The sequence below is a fragment of the Chelonoidis abingdonii genome, chromosome 3, assembly GCF_003597395.2.
Source record: "Chelonoidis abingdonii isolate Lonesome George chromosome 3, CheloAbing_2.0, whole genome shotgun sequence".
Classification (NCBI taxonomy): Eukaryota; Metazoa; Chordata; order Testudines; family Testudinidae; genus Chelonoidis; species Chelonoidis abingdonii.
This window is the reverse complement of record NC_133771.1, coordinates 161368365-161393036: the sequence shown is the minus strand read 5'-3', so window position 1 is coordinate 161393036 and position 24672 is coordinate 161368365. Positions and strand designations below refer to the sequence as shown.

The 24672-nt window shown below is 42.8% G+C and overlaps 1 protein-coding gene across 1 annotated transcript in view; it reads right to left on the bottom strand.

The window, feature by feature from the left end:
* Positions 1–24672, bottom strand: part of TOGARAM2 (TOG array regulator of axonemal microtubules 2) — a 63808-nt gene that overhangs the window by 36476 nt on the left and 2660 nt on the right. Inside the window, exons 2-10 of the mRNA XM_032774844.2 lie at positions 18142–18275; positions 17006–17140; positions 16102–16335; positions 14972–15201; positions 12840–13027; positions 7014–7060; positions 4680–4858; positions 3398–3569; positions 1509–1682 (exon numbers count right to left, since the gene is read on the bottom strand). Coding sequence (XP_032630735.1) covers positions 1509–1682; positions 3398–3569; positions 4680–4858; positions 7014–7060; positions 12840–13027; positions 14972–15201; positions 16102–16335; positions 17006–17140; positions 18142–18169 — 1387 coding nt within the window. The 5' untranslated portion in view covers positions 18170–18275. The remainder of the gene's footprint in view (positions 1–1508; positions 1683–3397; positions 3570–4679; positions 4859–7013; positions 7061–12839; positions 13028–14971; positions 15202–16101; positions 16336–17005; positions 17141–18141; positions 18276–24672) is intronic.

Below are 24672 nucleotides of genomic sequence, written 5' to 3'. Positions count from 1 at the left end.
CTGCTAGAACAGGGCCTCATCCTCCCTGATTGAACTAACCTCGTTATCTCTAGCTTGCTTGCTAGCATATATATACCTGCCCCTGGAAATTTCCACTACATGCATCTGACGAAGTGGGTATTCACCCACAAAAGCTCATGCTCCAAAATGTCTGTTAGTCTATAAGGTGCCACAGGATTCTATGATTTCAGAGAACCTTCAAAATGTGAACTGTAAGTAAAGAGATTCAGTGCTGGCAAATGAATATACTAGTCATCTTAAATTGTAGATGATAAATGTATTTTGTCACAAAGCCTATTTGTCATCCGAAGTGCTAGAAGTAAAAAAATTTCACACCTAAATGTCTTCAGGCCAAAATTTTCTCTTCTAAATTGTATATGAAAAAGCCTTTGACTTCTAAAAGTGCAGATATTGTGTCAAGGTTAGATAAAATAGGTTCTGGAGGGGATGTCTATATATGATATATAGGATATCATAATTTATATGTGGTCTATAAGGTTTTTCTGATATATAGGGTACAAAAACTAAAGTTGAGAATTTCAAAAGCATTCAGCAATGGCCTAACTCTGCTCCCACTGGTCAATGGTAAAAACTCTATTAACTTTAATGCCAACCATTTAAAAAAATCCCTTCCTACATAGAAAGGTGTTGCATAAAAGATTCTCTTCTAAGTACCAACGCAGCCTATCCCTTCTTAGCTTGCAAGATTTAATAGAATCACAATGTCCTATGGTTGTAGGCTAAACAAAACAAAAGCTTCCTATCAAAGAAAGAAAGAACAGAGTCACTAGGTACTCCCACTGTCTGTTATCTATTAATTGCAGGGCGGGGGCGGGGGACATTTTCAATATCACCCTGCAGCATCCCACATACATCACCTGTTATATTTAAGCTATAGGCCATAATAATACCGTGCGGAGGCATGTGGTGCATGAGGCATGATGCCAAAGCTAGGTGTCTCCAACCACCTCTGGCTGTAATGGTATTAGGCAGTGCTGCCACAGCTGAGAGTGATTGGATAATGATTGGTTGAAAAATCATGCAATGTGATAGGCAGCTGCTCAGAGGTCAGTGACAATGAGCAACCAATCAGATCACATATGCATATGAGTGCATCCTGACTGGCTGCAGTTGAGCTCAGTGATTTCGTAGGGTGTGAACAATAGGTTTTCTGGATTTATACATTCATCTCCCTTTTATGATGTCATCTTACAACCAAAAACACTGTTACGCTTTAGAAATTCAAAACGGGTAAAGTGACATATCCTGAGGTCCCTGTTAAATTTGTTTTCAGGCAAAACTCCCATTGGCTACATAAGTAATGCCCACTTCAATTTCACTCATTCTGGAGTGACTACGCTGGGGTTACTATGGATTTATACAGTGAAACTGAGAGCAGAATTCAGTCCATTTGTACTTTAAACTGTATCAGCCCTCACCCCCAGGGGAACAGAACACCTGAGATCGTGATGCCATCTTTGTGACCCCACTGACACTGCAAGTCTCACCTGATGAGTGTCGTATGAAGCTGCTGTCATGATTGATTATGGAGATACTAGGCAGAGATGGCCTGTTGACCCGTTTCTTTAAGGCAATACCAACGCTGGTTCTGCATGGGTTAGTCACATTGGGTGTAACGGAGATGATCCCATTGGTGTTAAGCAGGCCAAAACCTGTGGGGACTGAAAGAGCACTTCTAGAGTGATGCACTGGATGGCTCCAGGGACTGGTAATGGGGGAAGGTGCATTGGTGAAGGAGTGTCCCTTATTTAAAACTACTACAGTGCTATTCTTAATTGCCCCACACCCCTACCTCCAGAAATAACAGGACTGAAAACTGCATTACTAGGGACAATGACTGTAAAATACAGCCATACCTTCTACAAGGGGTGAGGGAAGTTAAGCTTTCCATTTCTTCTCCTCTACTTGTTTTGGGGAAGAATAGAGGATTTATGCCGCTGGGGCTGTCAATGTAGCACTTCTCACCAGCATTAGATTCACTCCACCAAATAGTGATAATAAAAAGTAAAAGTAACCTTCTATAATGCCCTTGGGCTAAGTGCTGACTTGCAACTTTCTCTGCTGCTGCACTCTTTAGAGTTTGTGCCGCAGCACAATCAGAGCCTGTCAGATGCAATTAAATCAGAGTCAGTAAGCCATGCTCTAGTGCATTTTTTTTAAAATGTGAACTACTTTTGTAACAGCTTCAGTGCTCCTCTAAAACATATGCTTCTCAGGAGTGTGTGTAGGGGGTGATTTGTGTTACTGCATGAGCAGGATCTTCTTTCGTATTTTAATTGGAAATATTTCCATTAAAACTCCTCAAGATCATAATATGATTAAAAGCATTTTTTGGACACAATTAGTTTGTCTTCATTATGGCAGGCTGTGCTATAATGAGAGGCATAGGTCTGATCTGCAAGGCAGCATTGTCTAGTGGATAGATCTTGGGGCTGCGGAGACAGGAACTCCACATTCTGTTCCTGGCTCTTCCACTGAATCACTGTGTGGCCTTGGGCAAGTCACCTCATGTCTCAGTTTATCCATCTGCAAAAGAATAATAATAATATTCCCCTTTCCTTTGTAAAGTGCTCTGAGGTCTTGGATGAAAGGCACTACAGAAGTGCTCAGTAGTATCATTGTCATTATTATTAGAAAGGAAGAATAGGCCAGTAGTTAGGACACTAGCCTGGGGCTCTGGAGATCAGCGTTCAATTCCTGACCCTGCTACAGGCTTCTTATATGACCACAGGCAAGTTACTTAGTTTCTCTGTGCCTCAGCCTCTCCCCTATCTAAAATGGGACCCATAACCCCTTATAGGAGTGTTGTGAAAATAAATGCATTAAAGACTGTGAAGTGCTCAAATACTACAATGATGGGGTAGGTAAGTATCTGAGATCATCATGTTTTGCTGCCTGAGCCAGCTTAGGCTGGGAGCACTGGGTCAGGAAAATAGTCAGCGACACCTTGGTAGAGAGGCAGCCTCCCATATTTTTAAAGTGATGTCTCCAACTGACTGAGCCAGCTGTACTGACAAGCTCTAACAGGAGTTTCATCCAGCCTCCTCAGCAGCAGGGAAATTTGCAATGATGTCTAGAGGAGGGGTAATTGGGTGGAATTTCTCCATAGAAAATCCTAGTGGAAATGATGGTTATTTCTCTGAAGGGATCTTCCTGCCCTGCAGCTCTGGTTATAAGAATGGAATATATTGACCCTAATTCATATGGCCTGACACTGCAGTGCCTCACACACTATTCATTTACACCTGTGCACAGTAGTTTAACATGCTACCAATTGGAGTGAGCAGAATTTTTCACTCACTTTGCACAATGTAAACGGCTAAACAAGGTGTGAGGCAGTGGAGAACCAGTCCTATAGCCGTTAGCAGCCACTTACCTTCCTGAGCAATAAACCCTGTGTCAACGTTCTGCAATTGCTCATGGAGCTGCAAGGACCTTTCCTTCTCTCTCTCCTTTTCCTTCTCCCTCTCACTATGCAAAAGCTCTATTTCTTTCATTTGCTTCTGGCGCATTTTCTCCTGAGCTGACTTGGATATTGTCACGTGGATCTGGACACAACACAAACACACCAATGTACACAAATGATACAGAAAGCAGGAAACACTGTGGTACAATGTCACAAACACTGATATGCTTCAATACACACCTCAATAGTTTCAGAAGCAATTGCCCTTCCTCAATATAATAAAAGAGAAAAGGTACTTGTCCAGATTCACAGGTGGTGTAATTTTCATGTCTTTAAGTTACTGTGAGTAGAAGGAAAGTAAGTGGGTGGGACAGTTAGGGGTCACAGGAAGGCAAGCAGCCAACAGGAAGACGTCAGGAAAAGCAAGCACCTCTGTTTTAATTTACATCTTCACTGGCCATCACAGGGCTGTTGGGCCCTGCATCACCTGGAACAGATGAGGTCAGTTACCTCTCAGCTCAGACTGATCAGCTAGAGATCAGGTGATTATAAAAGCCAGCAATAGCTGAGTTGGGGAGAGAGCTGTGAGGAACAGGGAGATTCGGGCAGGAAGCCCCTGAATAAAGAGGAGAGAGCTATAGGAAGTAGATTGGTTCCTGTTGCAGGCCTGGGAGCAGGGTGACTCTCAGACAATGTGGCTGGTAGAGTGGGAACCTGCAGAGAATAGACAGGCCTCTGTATTAGAAGGGAAGGGACAATTGAGGTGCTGAATTTATATTATTTGGAGGAAATAAAGCTGAAGCCCTGAGAAAAGGACCTGACCCGACTCTGAGGATGGTGCCACTCCCTCCTGGGCTAGGTAGACAGGCCAGTGTCCTACATACCCTCTCGGTTGCTTCCAATATTACAACCCTTCCCTCCACCTTCTCAGCATGTAATTCACGCTCACCAGTGGGTAACTTGCACCACCTCTGAATTCATGTCAGAAACAGAGAACTCATCCTACTTAACCTTATCACTGTTTCCCAGACAATAATTTCTGCTTCTCCTTTGTTCAGAGAAAATACACAGCGAATGCCTGACTCTTTAACCTAATCAAACAAGGAAGAGGGTTGCTGACAGAGGAAGTTTATTATTTTTATTAGTTGTGATTTGTATCGCAGTCATGCCTAGGACATCATTGTAGGAGGTACTGTACAATCACTGAAGGAAAAAGGCCATCCCTGCTCCAATGACCTTAACACATACATACCCTTCCATTGTTCTCCTTCCGATCATCACCCTTTAAAAGATGAGGGCTCGACAGGGGTCCTGTCTCCTTGGCCTGGCTGAGGGAGAGGGTTGTTAATGGCAGTAAATATTCAGCAGGCTTCATGCTACCGGTGAAGCCATTTTTCGGAGCAGGCAAAAAGGGTTCCAGAGTTCTGAATTCTGATAAGCCAAAGACACATACCATATATTAGCGCAGCAAGCAGCATACCAGCACCAACAGATTGATGGTACTCTGGATTTTTGCATCTGCTGTAGAAATGACATTTCCTGAAATACAGATCTACTGAGTGAGGGAAACGGCTCAATTTGCAGCCCTTGGGGAGCCACTGTGATTGCTGAAGAAGGGTGAAAATAAAGATTTTTCCCTATGGAAAAGGAAACATTTTCCTATATCTTCCCAGCTATTCAGACCTGAGTAAAGCATTCTCCTTCCCTGAGTTTACAGACTTTGTGTTCATGTGGCACTTCCACCTTCTGACACCCATGTATTAGGTAAAATCAATTATTCCTCCTCTCTATTGGCAAATTAAAAGCTTTTAAAGAAAAGTTTTGGATTTGTTGAAATATGAACAATAAAATAAGAATCCTGGTTGCTGCAATGAATTTTCCGCAAGTGGATTCATTATCAAAACTAGCAGCTCAGCCCCTGAAATTAGCACCCCTGTCCCCACACACACTCTAGGGGACTGGATGTGAAAGTTTCCTTTAATATGTAGAGCACAGAGCATCTGATGCTGAATTACTCTCCAACAGAGCTGCTAAGGCTCATAGAACTAATAATTCCATGCACTGCTTCACAAGTCATAAAATCATACCATAATCTAAACTAAAAAAAAAAAATATATCATTTAAAATCAAGAATTTTGTTCAGTAGCTGATCAAGCCAAAGTCTTATCAACTAAAGAAATGGATTAACGTTAAAGGGCAGTTCTTCGCTGAAAAATAATTATGTAAAAACATCACCTTCATAACTCAGCAAATCTGCTCCCTGGTTATATTTATAGTCATAGCGGCATATCAGCAACTAAATTAAGCATTTTGTATGTTTTACTCCTGGCACCCCTGGAGAGCCCACACAGCTCTGGGAGAAGTAAGCTGGATTCTATTCTTTTTCAAACATTATCAACAGAATTATTTACTAAGTTCCAATGGTTATATCTGTGTAAATCCACGGAAGGCAATGGGGTAGCTAAGATGTCACTCAGAGCTTAACCTAAAAATACTGGGGTTGCACATGTGTAACTGAGGCCCTAATTTAACTCGCAGAATATTCTCAGTGATGATGCATGAGAAAGAAAGAACTCAGCTTGACTCTCGATCCAAGGTTGAGTTTGTAGGGCTGGTAGTTAGGGGAACAAAACATTTTTAAGAGTCAACTGATCTCATTTGATCTAGGGTAACTGAGAGGTTACTTAATAAATGCCTTTGATAAAATAACCAATAAATGCCTCTTTTTCAGGTTTAATATTTAGAACTATACTTTAGGAGGTTGAAAAGTTCAGTTCAGATAAACACTCCAGTGTGAAGCCATATCTGAACCTCTTGGTCCAGCAAAACTGGGCTAGAAAGATCGCAAGAACAACCTCTGTCATGAGGTTTTGGAATTACCAGTGCAAAAAGTGGATCAGACTAGTATAGATCTAAAAAAAGGTTCAGTCTGGGTTCAGTTCAAGTTTAAAGTGAAGGTTCATGAGGGTAGAAGGGGCAAATGAGGGCATTTCTTATTTTGTGTGAAATGGTTCATCTGTCTCTAACCTTCAGTGGCACTAACATCCAGTGCTTAATTTCTAATGAAAGAGGTACCAGGGCTCACGCAATTTGGTGCCAGGGCTCAAGCAATATTTTACCTTCATAACTGATGCAGCAAGCCCAGAGGTGTCTGGGTTATGAACTGACAAACCTAGAGGTGCTGGAGCTCAGCATTAAAGCACAAATTAAGCACTGCTAATGGTCATATAGAGAGGGAAATTCCCATCTAGTAAAGTGTATGAGATGAAGGAGCTGAGAAAATGCTTTCTATTTTATTTATGAGCTGTTGGGGGTGAACTTGTCAATCCCTGCCATCAAACATGTGAAGTAGTCTATTGGATCCATTCACATCTGGCAAGGTCACCTCACTGCTTCCTGGGTGTCTGCACTCTGGGTTAGTTTTCTAAAGTATCTCCCTCTAATAATGAAGGATTGTGGAATGTTTCTCCAGTAAGACATTTATATAATTTCACCTATGGGGCGGGGAAGGGAGGAAGAGAGAACTCCCTGTGTTCATTTTATGACAAACATTTTATGACGAAATAAATACATGCCATGTACATACCCAGAGATTTAAGGATCTTCTCCTCAGCATTGCTGTCTGGCCTTGACCTTAAAACAATTGAGGAAAAAAGAATTTATGAGGAAATATAGAGGAAGAGAGAGCACTTTAATGGAGGAGAGGTTCCTTGTCAGAATCACCATAACAGAGCAGGAAATGTAACCCACAGGTCTCAGTTTGCTGGCAACTGCTTCACAATGGTCATTAGGTCCATCAGTTAGTAAAGCCACATGAGGGGCAAATCCTGCTCCAACTGAAAGCAGTGGGTCACCTCTTTGGATTCCAGCCTTGTGTCCCACAGTGCAGCTCAGGAGAGAGGGGCACATTAGTGATTTTCAAACATCTATATGGTCCTGGTTCCACTAGATGTTAGGCTGGTCCTACAGCTCAAATTAGAGCAGCCACATTTACACTAGTGTAAGAAAGAAAAGAATTAAGCTTTGTCTGTTCCAGTTTTAGATCAGATTATGATTCACAAATTCATGGATTATAAAAAGGGACCATTGTGATCATCTAGTCTGACCTCCTGTATAAGACAGGTCATAGAACTTGAATTAATTCCTGTTTGAACCAGGGTATATCTTTTTAAAAAACAACGAATCTTGACTTAAAAATTGCCAGTGACAGAGAATCCACCTGATTCTCAATTCCACTGATGTAACTTCCCCTGAGGAAAGAATTAGGCCCTTCTGCTTTTAAAGAAATAATTAATTTATCTTCAAAATCTATTTATGAGTAAGAACGTAATAAGTATATTCTGATGCAACTGGACATGTATATACAATATCTTAGTGAAGTATATAAACTGCAATTGTAGCCTAACAATATTTATTATTATATCAAGCAAAAGGCTGACAGCTAGTTTTCCCCAAGCACAGAAGCTAAACTAATAAATGGGGATAATACTTATAATGTACATGAATTTTATAATCATCCCATAGTTCCTTAATAGAATCATAGAACTGGAAGGGACCTCAAGAGGTCATCTAGTCTAGTTCCATGCATTCATAGCAGGACTAAGGCCTTGGCTACACTTGTGAGTTACAGCTTAATAAAGGAACCCCAGGTGCGCTAGCTCACTACCCGTCCACACTGGCAAGGCACATAAGAGCGCTCTGACTCTGCGGCTACAGCTCTGCTAGTACTCCACCTCGGTGAGTCGAATAATGTTTGCTGCACCAGTGCGGATGCCCTAGTGCTATAGCACACTCCGATCGGCCTCCAGAAGTGTCCCACAGTGCCTGTGCTAGCCACTCTGGTCATCATTTTGAACTCTACTGCCCTGCCCTCAGGTGACCAACTCTCAGACTCGCCCATTAAACTCTCTGGGAATTTTGAAAAATCCCTCCCTGTTTGCTTAGCCAAGCATGAAGTGCTCTCAGCACAGTGCATCCTTCCAGGTGACCATGCCTCCACGCGCCAGGTGAGCCCCAGTATGGAGCAATGGCGAGTTGCTGGACCTCATCAGTGTTTGGGAGGAGAAAGCTGTCCAGTCCTAGCTGTGCTCCAGCCATAGGAATTACGATACCTTCGGGCAGATATCAAGGAATATGATGGAAAGGGGCCATGACCGGGACGCACTGCAGTGTAGTATTAATATGAAAGAGCTGTGAATGCCTACCACAAAGCCTGTGAGGCAAACCGCCACTCTAGTGCTGCCACCAAGACCTGCCGTTTCTACAAAGAGCTGGATGCGATACCTGGAGGCGACCCCACCTTCACTCTGGGGATCACCATGGACACTTCAGAGCCCAGTGCAAGAAGGCAGGAGGAGGAGGAGCACCAAAGTGGGAGTGAGGATGCTGAGGCAGAGGAAGTCACCTCAGAATCCCTAGATGCATGCAGCCTGGAGCTGTTCTCAAGCCAGGAGGAAGGTAGCCAGTGGTGGCGGCCAGTGCTTGGGGAAGGACAAACACCAGAGGAGGTTCCCGATAAGCGGCTTTTATTTTGGGAAGGAAGTTATTCGATGCAGGCTCTTGGTGCGAGGAGAGTTAGGGCTGCATGCATGCCTAGATGCGCAATAAGACGTTGATGTGCTCTCTCACATCATGGTAATCAGCCTCAGTGATCTCTTCAAAGGTCTCATCCAGAACTTGGGCAATGCGCTTGCACATGTTTCTTGGGACAGCAACTGTGGTCCTTGTCCCAGTCAGGCTAACATGTCCGCACCACTGTGCTTTCCCTACTGTGCTCTCTGAAGGCAGGTTTAACTCACAGCACTCTACATCTGCAAGTGTAACCATGCCTTATGTATTTTCTAAACGATTCCTGACAGGTGTTTTTCTAACCTGCTCTTAAAAATCTCCAATGACAGACATTCCACAACCTCCCTAGGCAATTTATTCCAGTGCTTAACCACCCTGACAGTTAGGACGTTTTTCCTAATGTCCAACCTAAACCTCTCTTGCTGCAATTTAAGCCCATTGCTGATTGTCCTATCCTCAGAGGTTAAGAACATTTTTTTCTCCCTCCTTGTAACAACTTTTTATGTACTTGGAAACTGTTATCATATCCTCTCTCAGTCTTCTCTTTTCCAGACTAAACAAACCCAATTTTTTCAATCTTTCCTCATAGGTCATGTTTTCTAGACCTTTAATAATTTTTGTTGCTCTTCTCTGGACTTTATCCAATTTGTCCACATCTTCCCTGAAATGTGGCACCCAGAACTGGACACGATACTCCAGTTGAGGCCTAATCAGCACGGAGTAAAGCAGAAGAATTACTTCTCGTGTCTTGCTTACAATACTCCTGTTACTACAACCCAGAATTATGTTTGCTTTTTTTGCAACAATGTTACATTGTTGACTCATATTTAGCTTGTGGTCCATTATGACCCCCAGATCCCTTTCCACAGTACTCCCTCCTTAGCAGTCATTTCCCATTTTCTATGTGTGCGACGGATTGTTTCTTCCTAAGTGGAATATTTTGCATTTGTCCATATTGAATTTCAACCTATTTAGTTCAGACCATTTCTCCAGTTTGTCCAGAACATTTTGAAGTATGATCTTATCCTCCAAAGCAGTTGCAACCCCTTCCGGCTTGGTACCATATGCAAACTTTATAAGTGTACTTTCTTTGCCATTATCTAAATCACTGATGAAGATATTGAACAGAACTGGACCCAGACCTGATCCTTGGGGGACCTCACTCGTTATGCCCTTCCAGCATGACTGTGAATAACTGATATCTACTCTCTGGGAACTGTTTTCCAGTCAGTTATGCACCCACAATATAGTAACTCCATCTAGGTTTAATTTCCCTAGTTTGTTTATGAGAAGGTTATAACAGTATCAAAAGCTTTACTAAAGTCAAGATGCACCACATCTACCACGTCCTCCCTATCCACAATGCTTGTTACCCTGTCAAAAAGCTATCAGATTGGTTTGACACAATTTGTTCTTGACAAATCCATGCTGACTGTTACTTATCACCTTATTATCTTCTAGCTGTTTGCAAATTGATTGCATTATAATTTGCTCCATTATCTTTCTGGGCACAGAAATTAAGCTGACTGGTCTGCAGTTCCCCAGGTTACCCTTATTCCCCTTTTTATAGATTGGCATTATATTTGCCCTTCTCAAGTCTTCTGGAATCTCCCCACTTTTCCATGACTTTTTAAAGATATTTGCTAATAGCTAAGATATCTCCCCAGTCAGCTCCTTGAGCATTATAGGATGCATTTCATCAGGCCCTGGTGACTTGAAGACATTTAACTCTTTTTTGAGTTTCAGATAATTGAAGATCTCCTGGATAAGCCAAGGTGGTCTCTTGCCATACTTCCTATCTCTCCCACGCAATGGGGTAGTTTGCTCTTATGCCCTTAATAATGTCTCTTTGAAAAACTGCCAACTGTCTTCAATTGTTTTTCCCCTTAGACTTGCTTCCCATGGGATCTTACCTACCAACTCCCTGAGTTTGCTAAAGTCTGCCTTCTTGAAATCCATTGTCTTTAAGTTGCTGTTCTCCCTCCTACCATTCTTTAAAATCGTGAACTCTACCATTTCATGATCACTTTCACCCAAGATGCCTTCTACTTTCAAAATTTCAAAACCAGTTCCTCCGTACTTGTCAAAATCAAATCTAGAACAATCTCTCCCTAGTAGCTTTCTCCACCTTCTGAAATAAAAAAAATGTCTCCAATACATTCCAAGAACTTGTTGAATATTCTGTGCCCTGTTGTGTTATTTTCCCAACAGATGTCTTGGTAGTTGAAGTCCCCCATTTACCACCAAGTCCTGTGCTTTGGATGATTTTGTTTGTTGCTTAAAAAAAGCCTCACCTAACCAGGAAGAAGAGGTGGATGTCTGTAGTAGATCCCCTACTATGACATCACCCTTGTTTTTTACCCCTTTTATCCTTATCAGAGACTGTCAACAAGTCTGTCTCCTATTTCCATCTCAACCTCAGTCAAAGTGTATACATTTTTAATACATAAGGCAATACCTCCTCCCTGTTTTCCCTGCCTGCCTTCCTGAGCAAGCTGTACCCTTCTATACCAACACTACTTTCACCTAAGGTCTCAAACCATTTTACACATATTAGTTAATTAAGCCTCACAACCTTCTGAGAAGTTGGTAAGTATCTGGGCTCTCATTTTGTGATGGGAATACCAAGGCACAGAAGGAATTAAGGCCTATATTTACAGAAATGGCTTCTAACTTTGGTAACTAGATACCTAGTTGATAATATGGGAACCAGCAAATTGTTGCAGAAACAAGTATTTGCAGATACAAAATTCTGTCCTCACAATGAGGGGCCAGACTCAGGTCCAGCTGAAGCATGGATCTTAAATGATTTGACCAAAATTACATAGTGAGTCATTCTGCAGTATACTTGTAGCCGTGCTGGTCCCAGGATAGTAGAGAAACAAGATGGGTGAGGTAATATCTTTTAATGGACCAACTTCTATTGGTCAAAAAGACAAGCTTTCAAGCTACAAAGAGCTCTTCTTCAGGTCTAGTGAGTCAGTGGCAGTCAGGAATAGACATAAGAACATGAGAATGGCCACACGGGTCAGACCAAAGGTCCATCTAGTCCAGAGATAGTGACCAATGTGAGGTGTCCCAGAGGGAATGAACAGAAGAGGTAATCATCAAGTGATCCACTCCCTGTCACCCATTCCCAGCTTCTGGCAAACAGAGGCTAGAGACGGAATCTCTGCTCATCCTGGTTAATAGCCATTGACGGACCTATCTTCCATGAATTTATCTAGTTTCTTTTTTAACCCTGTTATAGTCTTGGCCTTCACAACATCCTCTGGCAAGGAGTTCCACAGGTTGACTGTGTGTTGTGTGAAAAAATACTTCCTTTTGTTTGTTTTAAACCTGCTGCCTATCATTTGGTGACCCCTAGTTCTTGTGTTATGAGAAAGAGTAAATGATGCTTCCTTCTTTACTTTCTCCACACCAGTCATGATTTTATAGACTTTTATCATACCCCTCCTTAGTCATCTCTTTTCCAAGCTGAAAAGTCCCAGTCTTATTAATCTCTCCTCATATGGAAGCCGTTCCATACCTCTAATCATTTTTGTTGCTCTTTTCTGAACCTTTCCCAATTCCAATATATATTTTTTTGAGATAGTGCAGTATCTGCATGCACTCAGGAGTCCTGGCTCCTACTCCTAAACCATAACCAATAGATCATACTCCCATATATCTGGAGTGATTTTGGTTCATATCAGACATACAATCTATAGTATATAAATAACTAGTGTATACTAGTATACAAATATCTTGGAGTGCTGACTGTGACAAATAAACAAACTACTTAGATGAGGTCTGTAGGATGAGGCTACAGTGGAAGGGAAGATGATACCAGGAAGATGTTTACCTTATCTCAGCAGACTCCTGTATAGTGAGAGCAGCCTGGTCCAATTGCTGAGAGCTTGATAGCGGCTTTGGAGAATTGACAGAGTCTCCATCAGGTGGTCTCACTGATTTGGGAATAGGTGGAATCAAAGCAGAACCTAATGACTTCCTCATCTTCTCATCATTGCAATGGAGGTAGTGCTGGGAAGTCTGGAATTGGAAGAGTTCAGGGCCCACAGGGTTAAAGTTCAAACTGAAACAAGTAATCTTCACCCTAATGTTACAAAACAGTTCAATCCGGCTCAGTGATTATGCAGAGGCAAGTGAGGTTTAGAAGGGAAGGCTGGTAACGTGGGTTAGCACAGGCACGAATTCATTCTGTGAGGCTACAAAGTGGAAGATCTCTGCAAAGATAGGGATTAGAGGGAGTATATCTGGAGAGCTAACAGCCAGCATTCCACTCTAACCACAAAAGAAAGTGCACCTTCTTCCATGCAGTGTGTAGTGGACTAGCCAGTCAAACTCTCCTCTCTCACACTCCACTGAAGCCTCAGTCAAGAGGAAGAAGCTATTTGAGGGAAGGGAGAATTGATGGCACCCCTATTTCTCTGAGCTGGGAAAGGGGAAATGAAGGGAAAGCAGTAACAAAGGGGCCAGTGCCCCACTCTGCCTCCCATCTATCTAAGTATTTTTATTGTGCTCATCACTGCAGAAGCTGTGCACCCTCTGCCTATCTTTCCTCCTTCCCGCCATCTCCCTGCTTTGCCAGTGTAGTTTCTGGGATGCTGTTGCTCTTTCAGACTTTCTGATTGTTCTGGGATGAGTTTGGATTGCAGTCCCATGGCTGTACCTAAACCATCTACCATACACTACTGAACTCCAACCAATTTTCTACTGCTTATTTCACATTCTGTCAAAATATACTTCTCTAAAGTCCATTTTTTCCTGTTATTGCCCTTTCTACAGACCCTCATCAGCCTTTCAGCCTGGACATTAATGTGATCACCGGATCCTAGGTGTGCTCCGATTTCCATCTAATTTATCATATCTGGCTCATTCAGTTATCAACTCCAGGAGAGCTGCCCACCTTGCTGACAGGGCAATCTGTTGTGTATGAAATCATCCTGTATTACCTCCATAACAGACAACATTTCTATTGGAATGGGTCCCCTTCTCGGTCATCAATATTGTGATTGGGAGAATAGAGGAATGGAGAGCAAACATCGAACCTTTCTTAGTTCTCCCATTATCTTCTTCATGGTCAATTGGCCAAATTAATTCCTGATGAAAATCCAGTGAAGCCAGTAGAATTACTGTAGGCATGAATCTGGCCCAGTATCTAGATAACTGAAATCCAGGCACTAGCCTTTTGATAGGCTTTCTTTGTTTGGAAAAGTATTTCCTAATCACCTTCCTTCTCCTGTGTAGTGAGATCTAATAGCCGTAACTCCTGCCACCCTTGCAGAGCCAACAAAGTTAATGGAAAGGGTGCAGGATTCTATCCCTTCTAGGGTATCCTTAGTAGAATTGTTTGCAAAGCTCCAGTCAGTTTTCCTTGCTCAAATCCACGCAAGGCAATGTGGCTGTACCGGGGCTACTGAGGGTCTTACCTGAATTCTAGAAACTTTATTAAAGTTGATGATGGACTTTTGGATTCCAGGTTGAGTTTGCAGGGCAGGCAGCTACAGCAAACACCCACCCTCATACTTCTAAATTTAGCAGCTTTGATATGAAAATCATTGAGACATGATTGTATCTTTTGCTCTTTACACAATACTAACCATAAGAAACCACACAAGCACAGTTGGGTCACAAATGTCCATGTTTACTAACTATATTGAAACATGCAAGGCCTTACTACATACATATGGCACCTCTGACTGGTTTCTGATGGCTTCTCCTCAAACATAGAACATAATGAGAACATATTTAAAGAGATACAACCCAATTCCTATACAGTACAGACACTAAAAGCACAGTACCTCCATGATGCCATCTTTACAGAGTAACTTTTCATAGTACAACTACACTTCAAATAGGATCCTAGACTTTACCCACGTCAGAGGAATCTCTTAGAGCTCTGCCAGACACTAAATAAACTGCAAAGAAACCATATTTGGTTTGGTTAAGTTTTCTTTTTCTATGCCCATTTACCTCTTGGGAAGTTGGAGTCAGCTCAGTGTGGGCCTCACCGGGGCCCCAGCTGACTATGCCATTCTCCAAAGTCTTCTGCTCCCTTTCATCTGTGCTATTGGTCTCTGGGGAGGTAGGGATGCTCTGAATGGGAGGCATGGGCTTGGAAGTTAGCAGCAGCCTTTGAGAGGCAGATCTGGAAACAGCTGGCTTCAAGGCAACCTCCTTAGGGCCACTGGAGTCAAGCAAGCCTGCAAATCAGAAACACATAGCACTAGGGATACTACGGAGATCTGACTCCAAATCAGGTAACTTTCTTCAAAACATATAGTTAACCAAATGGTGAGAATTGTGTTCCCATGGACACATGTTAACAGAGAGGCTGCAGCCATCTGCAGTTGAGTGGTCTAGTCACATCCATCCAATTCCGTAGAAATACCCCAGATAACATGATGGTTTTCTATGCTCTGATTTACTATTTGAAAACTGACATCTGGATTCACATGGATTAAGAAAATAATCTTTTAAACCTCTGTGAAAGAAAGATTAAAGCAGGTAAAGGAAGGGGAAAAAAGAAATATAGACAAGATGAAAATATAAACCAAGCAAAAGTAGTGGCTCCAGATAGTTAAAGCTCTGTTACAACAATCAGTAACATAAACAAGGATGTCAAGTATCAGAGGGGTAGCCATGTTAGTCTGGATCTGTAAAAGCAGCAAAGAGTCCTGTGGCACCTTATAGACTAACAGACGTTTTGGAGCATGAGCTTTCGTGGGTGAATACATGCATCCGACAAAGTGGGTATTCACCCACGAAAGCTCATGCTCCAAAATGTCTGTTAATCTATAAGGTGCCACAGGACTTTTTGCTGCCTAAACAAGGATGAACATTTGTCATTTTTTCTCCACAGAAAAGGAAGGTCTCCTCATTTTTGTTCTTCAAGAATGTTTTGATGCCAGCATCCACATGCAGATCCCCTTATAAAATGGGATCTGTATCCAGACAAGCCACATATGTTCTCCCAACACTCTGGGTGAAACCTGGACATTGCTGGCAATTGAACTGAGTATTTGTCAGTGTCACATGCTAACCTCTCTTTTCTTGGAAGGGTTTCATTTCATCAGGGATAGCAGATAGGCACTCAGCTTTACCTCTATGTGATGCAAATAAGCCCTCAGAGATCCTCCTCTTCATAAGTTTGTCCTTGATCTGAGCAGTTTCCATGGCCGCACTGCTCACCTCCAGTTCTTTGGGATCCTGTTTCAAGGTGGGGCTGTCCAAGCCCTCCAGAGAGGAAATGGCTCTGGGATAAGGCAGGCCCCCATCTCCACTCCACAAACACGACTGTTTTTTCATCTGGACTTTCAGTACAGACTGAAGAGAGGCTGCAGGCCAATTTAAAAGCAAGAGTCAAGTAAGTCAACCTCAGTCATCAAGAATCCATCAGTCAATTTGAGGCATTTATTTTATTCTAGTTTTTAGAGATAAATTTAATTTTTTTTTCATTTCGGATCAAAATACTATGACCCTAGTGCTTGTTAAGAGTGCTGCGTTGACTGGCCAGGAGAGTGAAGCTGAGGGGTCCACCTCTAGTAATGAGAAGGGAGCATCATCTCAGCCTTTGGCCTCTCTGCTGGGACTGCCCTCAACGATCCCAGTGGCGGTGGTTTTTATTCAAAGGAATATGGACCATATTGGCAGTTAGAAACTGGACTGTGCAACATACACCAACATACAATCCTCAGATGGTCACAAGCAGTTTTCAGCTGAGTTCTAATAGTAAGAGGACAAAGCCCAGCTACTAATCAGTGACCTTCAGATCTACTTAATGGCAGAAATTCCACTGGAGGAAGGGGGTGATCAGCACTTTACCAACAGCATTCTCTGACTTGGAACTAGTTCCTGGAATCATCACTCACAGCAAATGAAAAACAAAAGAGTAGATCTGGACACCAGGCTCAGAGAGTGCCTCCCCTTCCAGGCAGCCAGGCTTGCAGCCTCAAGTTTCTATGTGGCCTAGGCCACAGGTCATAGTCATTCTGTCCCCGTCCTCACCTTCATCTGCTGTCTTCCATCTGCTTCCATACAGCTCCAAGTTTGAATCAATGCTTCCCCCTCGCAGCGATCTGTATCCGGATTTGACTTTGGGGACACTCCCACAATACACCGCAACAGGGGCTCGGTACTTAGCTTTAAATTAAGAACAGTACAAATGACCCAAATGTGTAGTGTTTGAAAAGAAGTTAAAAAAACAGCTGTCCCCTTTTACACATTACACATCAGATAGTGTGGGCTAAACCCTGCATTCCTGGCTCGGGCAAAAACTTCATTGACTGCAGCCTCTCTAATCTAACACTCATCACTGGTGTATCTGATTGCCTTGCAAAATTACATAATTCCTTGTTAGTGATCTGCCTTGTATTTCCTCTCCTCTCCTGGCTAAGATTGCTGAATCTAAAGCTTTTGCAAAGCTCAAACCATCTGGAAGTGTCACAAAACTAGATCAAAAATCCTTCTTTCCTTGTAATTCAAATCCAGGCCTTTTTCCTCCAAGAGAGACTCAATTTAAAAAAAAAAAGTAAAAGCACAACACCAATTAATAATGTCTGTGTTTCTAGCTAAAGGGGGCCCGCGCTCCAGATTAGAAGTCCCCAAAGCTCACCTGTCTACCAAATGCAGACATTTCTTGATTCAAATGTCCTCCTTTGCCCACCTCTGCTCCAACTCCACCCTATATTTTCAATGGATTTTGTTTTCCTTTCTCCTCTCTGTTCCTTCTCCCACAGAGACTCCTAAAGACTACACAAACCCGTAATGCTTGAGTTAAACTTTCTAATCCATGGTGCTCACGCAGATTCAAAAATTAGGCAAGGCAGTTTTTCTCCTCCTTCATCCAGGCCAGCATCCCCTACCTTTGCACATCAAAGACAGACAAACTCTGCTGAATGCAAAGTGGTGACCACACTTGCCCGCACAGTCACCACACCCGAGTATCTGGCTCCCTGTACGGTGTTTTGAACACAGCACTTGCACACATGCTGCCGGTCCTAGAGCATGATAGCATTACTTGGCACAGACACAAGACTCTGTGGTTAATTTCCTCTGGGTAACAAGTGAGTGGGTAGGATTGCAGCAGCCCCAGTTGTGGAGCTGCAAAAGGCAGAGGACTACTGTCTAATCCCGTCCTTTACCTGCTGTGAAATCATCATGTGTTGCCATGTGTATGGACAGAAGGACTCTTTTCAGTTGAGAGGCCACTTGGTGTTTTGCTTTTCACTCAACCTGCTGCTGGTGGTGGTACCTTCTCCTTGTAATGTGCAGAGGCCTGCATGGAAATACAGCAGCATTAACATGGGTGACAAACTGTCTTTCCCTCACATTTCCCTGTCTAATGGGGTTCTTGCTTGGAACATATCAGAAAATTGGTGAAGTCAAGGGAGAGCTTAAAAAGTACTTGCACGGTAGCTAAATGCCAAATTCAAACCGCACAATCTCTACCTGTTGCAAACTCGCCAATTTTATTTAGCCTTGCTCCACTCTGTTTCCTTATTTTTTGCTCCCTATCACTTCAATAATCCAGAACATTTAATGCTTCCAAACAGCGGGTAGCCAGCACAGAGGTGGGAGTATAATTCCTCCAGCAGCCATTCTCCCCAAAGCTGGCCAGGAGGCAACGGGGGCACAGAGGCAGGGCGCTGTCTCTGAAAGGATTGCCACTGAAGCATCCAGACAGCAGACTGTGTACCAGAAACTACATTTTCAAACTCTTGATGGCAAAGGGCCAAATTTAGGTCTGGTGTAACTCCATTGTAGAGTTACACCAGGAAGGGCTGTGACCTCATATAAGGAGGGGCAGAAGGGGAAGAGTGGCAGATTTTCTTTTCTTTCTCTTTAATTCAACTGAATATGAACATTTGTGAAAGGTGCCTGATTAACAGCTGAAGGCTGGAGTCCTTTGTATATCCACAGCCTAGCTATAGCATGAGCAGCATCAGTGTGAGCTGCCCGTATCCTGCCCTCCCCACCAATCTGCTTCAATCCTGATCTGTCTCTGGGGTGAGGGGGTAGATCAGCCTTGTTGGCCCATTCGTGCTGAACTTTGCAGCTAGATCCCAAACCAGAACATGAATTCTTCTGAATTCATCAACCTTTACTACAGCAGACAGAAAAACAGACCAACATGCACTTGGTGCCAACCAACATTTGCTGCGCCACTGGTATTTGTAGTATTTACTTCGGCGTAGGAAATAGCATGGTGAAGCCAAACACAACTGCACAGTCCATGTTGATTTTTAGTGGTGACCTCTGTGTGCACATGCACCAAAACCATACTCATATTCTATACACACTTACCAATACATACACACACTTCCCAGGGGCTAATGTGCCTTGGGGCCAATATTATAGTGGTCAAAGCCTAGCAGAGTGAAGGGTACTTTGTGTAGAAGCAGGAAGAGTGCTGTAAAGGATGTATTTTCCAATTTTATTTAGCCTTGCTTCAGTCTATTTCCTTACTTATTTGGTCCCTATCACTTCAGTAATCCAGACAGTACTCTCCAGTTTATAACAGAGACTTTGTCATCTCACAGAACTTTTTACTGTCTCATCTTAGGACATTTTGGCCAATATATTGCAGAGTGAAATGAAGATAAATTGGCCTAAATTGTATCCACTGAAGTTGATGGTAAAATTCCCATTGACTTCAATGGGAGCAGAATTTTGCCAATGTCGAATGCTTTTAAAAATTTCACCCTTAGATGCTAAACAAAAAAAGCATTGAGAAAAGATCTTTGCTCACAGTAAGCTGACTGCAGCAAGGAGCCAGAGAAATGGATTCATTAAAAGGACTAAATGCATATAGCTTGGTTGAACTCTGACTGAAGGAGGAGTGTGCGGGATAGCCAAAGTAATTCATTTATTAACATATTCTTTCAATTAGAAAACATAGCACAAAGAATACCTGTACATGAGGTCTAGGAGCCCTACCGTCAATTAAACTTGCAATCAATTAAAATAGCTCCCTGCAGCCCAATACAATAGAAAATGAACAGACCAGCCAATAAACACAGGAGCAAAGGCTCTGCCCCTCTCCACCCATAGCCCCAGACACTGAGCTCTAGGTGCACTAATGAAGCATTTGTGTACACTAGAAAAAGTGCTTGAGGTTAAGTCAGAGTTAGCAAACATGTTTAACTAACTCTGGCTTAACCTTGACCACTTTTCCCATTCTAGACAAACCCAAATGGATGGCTTTTGAACCTTGCCCATAAGATCAAAGAATTCAGGCTATTTTGGGGCAATGTGCGTAAGGAATGAGAGCAATCATTTCTAGTGGCGCAAATGTTATAAACTGGGCGGAGAGGAGGGAATGGAACATAAGAAAATGTAGGGTGAATATGAGACAAATGCCCCAATGGTAAGTTCTGCTAGACAGTAATTATCTCCCAAAGGAAGTAGAAGATGCCCCATAGCTTGAGGTATTTAAAAATGGGACTGAAAAATACCCTGAAAAGAGGTATAGTCAACTCTGCCACTGCCTTATTGTGTAACCTTTGGCCAGTCACTTAATCTCTCTGTGCCCCAGTTTACCAGTATGCAAGACTGGTTCAGTAAATGCAAACCACTTTGTTAGTATAATGTGAAGGTTACACAGGCAATGCAGAATTACACAGATCCACCTCTCCCCATCAGAGTGAAGGTGAAGTTAGGTAATTGCCACAAAAGCCAGGGTAACCCAGAGCGGTAGCTGTGGTGGGACTCTACTGCTGCCCTGCAGCCTTTAGGAAGGGCTGGGGGAGTAGGGTTCTTCCCTTACCTGTCCAATGTGAAAAAATCTCCCACACACCAAATCCATTCAAACTGGACTCATTGCAGGGACCAGGATTTGGGCCAATGATATTATAAAACCAATCCCAGAAGGATGAAGGAAATGAACACAGAAAGCAACTTCACGGCATTCTCCATCACACACAAGTCACAACCAGCAACAACACTGGGATGCCACGGTGTGAAAACAATAATGCTAAAAAAACCACCTTTTCCAAAGAGATAAGGAAAATTCAGCTGCATTTGAACAGTTCTGGGCCCTGCTAACATTTGGACAAACAGGAATGTATACTCCTTTCTAATTATGTGCTGGGTCAATCTAAAAATTGTTCATCCTCCTGGGATTCTCGTTTCCTTGGGACAATTAGCAGCCAAAAAATGAAAAAGGAAATGTTTTTGTTATTGTTATTATTTTTATTTAAATTTCTCTCAGTCCACCAGCCATTTCTGTGATGGTTTCTCAGTGTTGCAAGCCTACAGGATCAGTTTGTACAATACACTTGACTATTAACCTCCCTCTAAAGGTCTCTATGAACTGGAATTGGCTTGAATTGGGCATCAAAGGTTAATGACCGTAGGTTTAGGCTAGCTCTGAGGATGTGATGAAAACTCAGCTGCTGACATTCCCCTGCCCGGGAAGCCCATCTTAAACAGAATAATGCAGCTGTAACAATGTCATGTACACAGTCACAACTTTGGCTGACAACAAACCAACAGGGGCAGATGACTCAAAGGTTTTCAAGCCTAGTTGTTGCTAAATCAGGGCAAATTCACAGCTATCAGCCAGTCACTGATTTAGCTGTATGGGGGCAAACAGAAAGAGGACACAAGCAAACCCACAGTTTGAACCTTACTCTGGATTCAAGCAGGGATAAGCAAAAAGCATTCCTTAGCTACACTGCAGAGTTGAACCAGTGCAGCTGTTTCAGTGGCTGGCCATCGATTGCTGGAAACAGGGCCAATTCCCAATGCAGAGAAGGCAAAGGAAAGAAGGAAGGAAAGATCTTTGAGCTGCTAGTTTCACCATTTTTTTCTGCTTGCTAATTATTCATAAGCAGCTTGTGTTTTTCTCAAACTCATTCACCCTTTGAGTTGATCTGCAGAATCATTTCTGCCCACGGGCTTTGTCACTGTAAGCAGATCATTGCAAGTTGTCAATATCTGAGCAGCTTTAATTAGATGCACAGAATACGTGACATGTTCCTGTTCCCTGGCTGGATGAGCACTACGCTTAAGATAATGTTTCTAGAACAAATTCTTGAGATGCCATGTTTGAAATTTGCTCTCCACAGATATAAAATTCCCTGTTTGCAGGAGTTTTTCTGCTAGCAAACTTGTTTGCTGGAATATCCATAGAACACAAGCACAGCAAGGAGCACAAGCAAAGAAAATGCCATTTAAAATGTAATAGACTTTCTTGCAGTTCTGGTACCACAGTTACATGCCCAGAAGGGGTCCCAAGGAGTTCTTTCAGCCCAAGACACTAAAGGGCGCAGTACCCCCATCAGAAGACATTGCACAAAAGACTCCTTGCAAGGGCTGCACTCACTTCAGCAGAACTGTTTTCTCATCCCTGAAACAAGAGGGATCGCAAGCAGGAGTTCATTCAGGGCAGCAAATGAAGAGTTAGGAGCAAACTGGTTTGAAAGCCAAACCTTGTCAGCTACTTCAGTGGTAACCAAACATCAGTTGGAACAGTACTGACTGCCAGCCCCAATGAGGTGTGATGTTGAACACCAGAACTATTTGAGTATTGTACACAATGTATTCAAAACACATGCTGTAACTGTCTCCACTAAGATCTGTGGCCAAGTACATTCATTTCTCAAAGGTGGCTGACAGATTGTTCTGCAACCTTTTGTGACTGCAAGAAACAAAGAGGCAACAGAGGCAAGCACACAGATTATGTTTTACCTTTTCTTTCCTTAGGGCCTGAACCAAGCCCCATTGAGATCAATGGAAAGCCTCTGACATCAATGGGCTTTGGATTGGGCCCCTAAATTGTAGTTTCTTGTACATTGTGAGCTCTTTCTGGGAGGGGAAGTGCCTCAATCCTGACTGGAGCCTCTGGCTGCTCTCTACTATAAACGTTAAATAATAATACAAAACAATAGTGCAGCCACTATGGAAGGTATTCTAGAAATATCTGCACAAATAGACAATAAGCATGTGAAATCTTGCATGGGTTAGGTCACTTACAGGACCAAAAGTGGCAGGGTTATGTTTGATTTTAAAGGACTCACGCAATGGTTGAGTGCAGAAGGAGAGTCTCCATGGGTATGTACTCAAGTTTAAGGGAAGGGATTGCAGTGTGAAAGAAAGAGCAGGGTCAGTATCATGCACTTTAGTGGTATGTGTTCAGTGCAGGCCAAACCAACACCCCAAGCCTGAAGACCTCATGGGCCGGGTTGTGTGGCCTGCTAAGCAGGAGCAGCGCCAGGGTTTTTGGTGCCCTAGGCAGGGGTCCTTCCGCACTCCCGGTCAATGGCATCAATTCTGCGGTGTGTGGGGTCCTTCCGCGCTCCCGGTCTTCCGGGCACTTCAGTGGCGTGTCCCAGAGCAAGTGAAGGACCTCCCACAGAATTGCCGCCAAAGACCTAGAGTGCAGAAGGACCCCCCGCCGCCAAATTGCCACTGAGGGCAGCAAAATGCCGCCCTCGCCCCAAATTCTGGCTCCCTAGGTGATCGCCTAGGTCACCTAAATGGAAGCACTGGCCCTGCTACTCAGTTCCCCTTGTGCAAAGGGGACAAAGATTGTCCATAACTCCCTAGCTAGGGTTTCCCCTGGCATGGAAAAGTGCAAGTGAGAGCATCAGCACCAATCTCTTAGGGAACATTGCTGCTTAGGCCCACCCCATCAACGGCTACTCATGCAAAACACCCGTTGATCTGAAGAGAGTGTGTCCTTTTCCACATCCTTTTGCCTGAAACCATTTTGTTGTAGTGCTAGTATCAAGTATTTTAACATATATACTTTCACATGTACTTTTCCCTGGCGAGTGGAATCACACACACTGCTCTGTGCCTCTTTCCTGAAAGTTAAGCCATTTCTGTATGCTGGGCCAGATTCTGATTTCAGTTATACTCATAGAATCATAGAAATGTAGGACAGGAAAGGACCTCAATAGCTTATCTAATCCAGTCCCCTGCACTGAGGCAGGTCTAAGTACTATCTAGCTCATCCCTGACAGGTGTTTCTCTAACCTGTTCTTAAAAAATGTCCAGTGATGGAGATTCAATAACCTCGCTAGGCAATTTATTCCAGTGCTTAACCACCCTTATAGTTAGGAAGTTTTTTCTAGTGTCTAACCTGACTCTCCCTTGCTGCAATTTAAGCCCATTACTTTTTTATCCTAAGGAGAACAATTTATCATCATCCTCTTTATAACACCCTTTTATGTACTTGAAGACTGTTATGTCCCCTCTCAGTCTTCTCTTCTCCAGACTAAACAAACTCTTGTTTTCTAGAACTTTAATAATTTTTGCTGCTCTCCTCTGGACTTTCTCCAGTTTATCCACATCTTTTAGGAAGTGTGGTGCCCAGAACTGGACATTTGTGACGTTATTAGTGCTGAGTAGAGTGGAAAAATTACTTCTCATATCTTGCTTATAACACTCCTACTAATACATCCCAGAATGATGTTTGCTTTTCTTGAAACAATAATACATTGTTGACCCATATTTAGTTTATCAGCCACAAAAACCCCCAGATCCTTTTCTGCAATACTCCTTCCTAGGAAGTCAGTTCCCATTTTTATTTATGCTATTGCTTATTCCTCTTTAAGTGTAATACTTTGCATTTGTCCTTAATGAATTTCATCCTATTTAATTCAGACCATTTCTCCAATTTGTTAAGATCATTTTGAATTTTAATCCTGTCCTCCAAAGCACTTGCA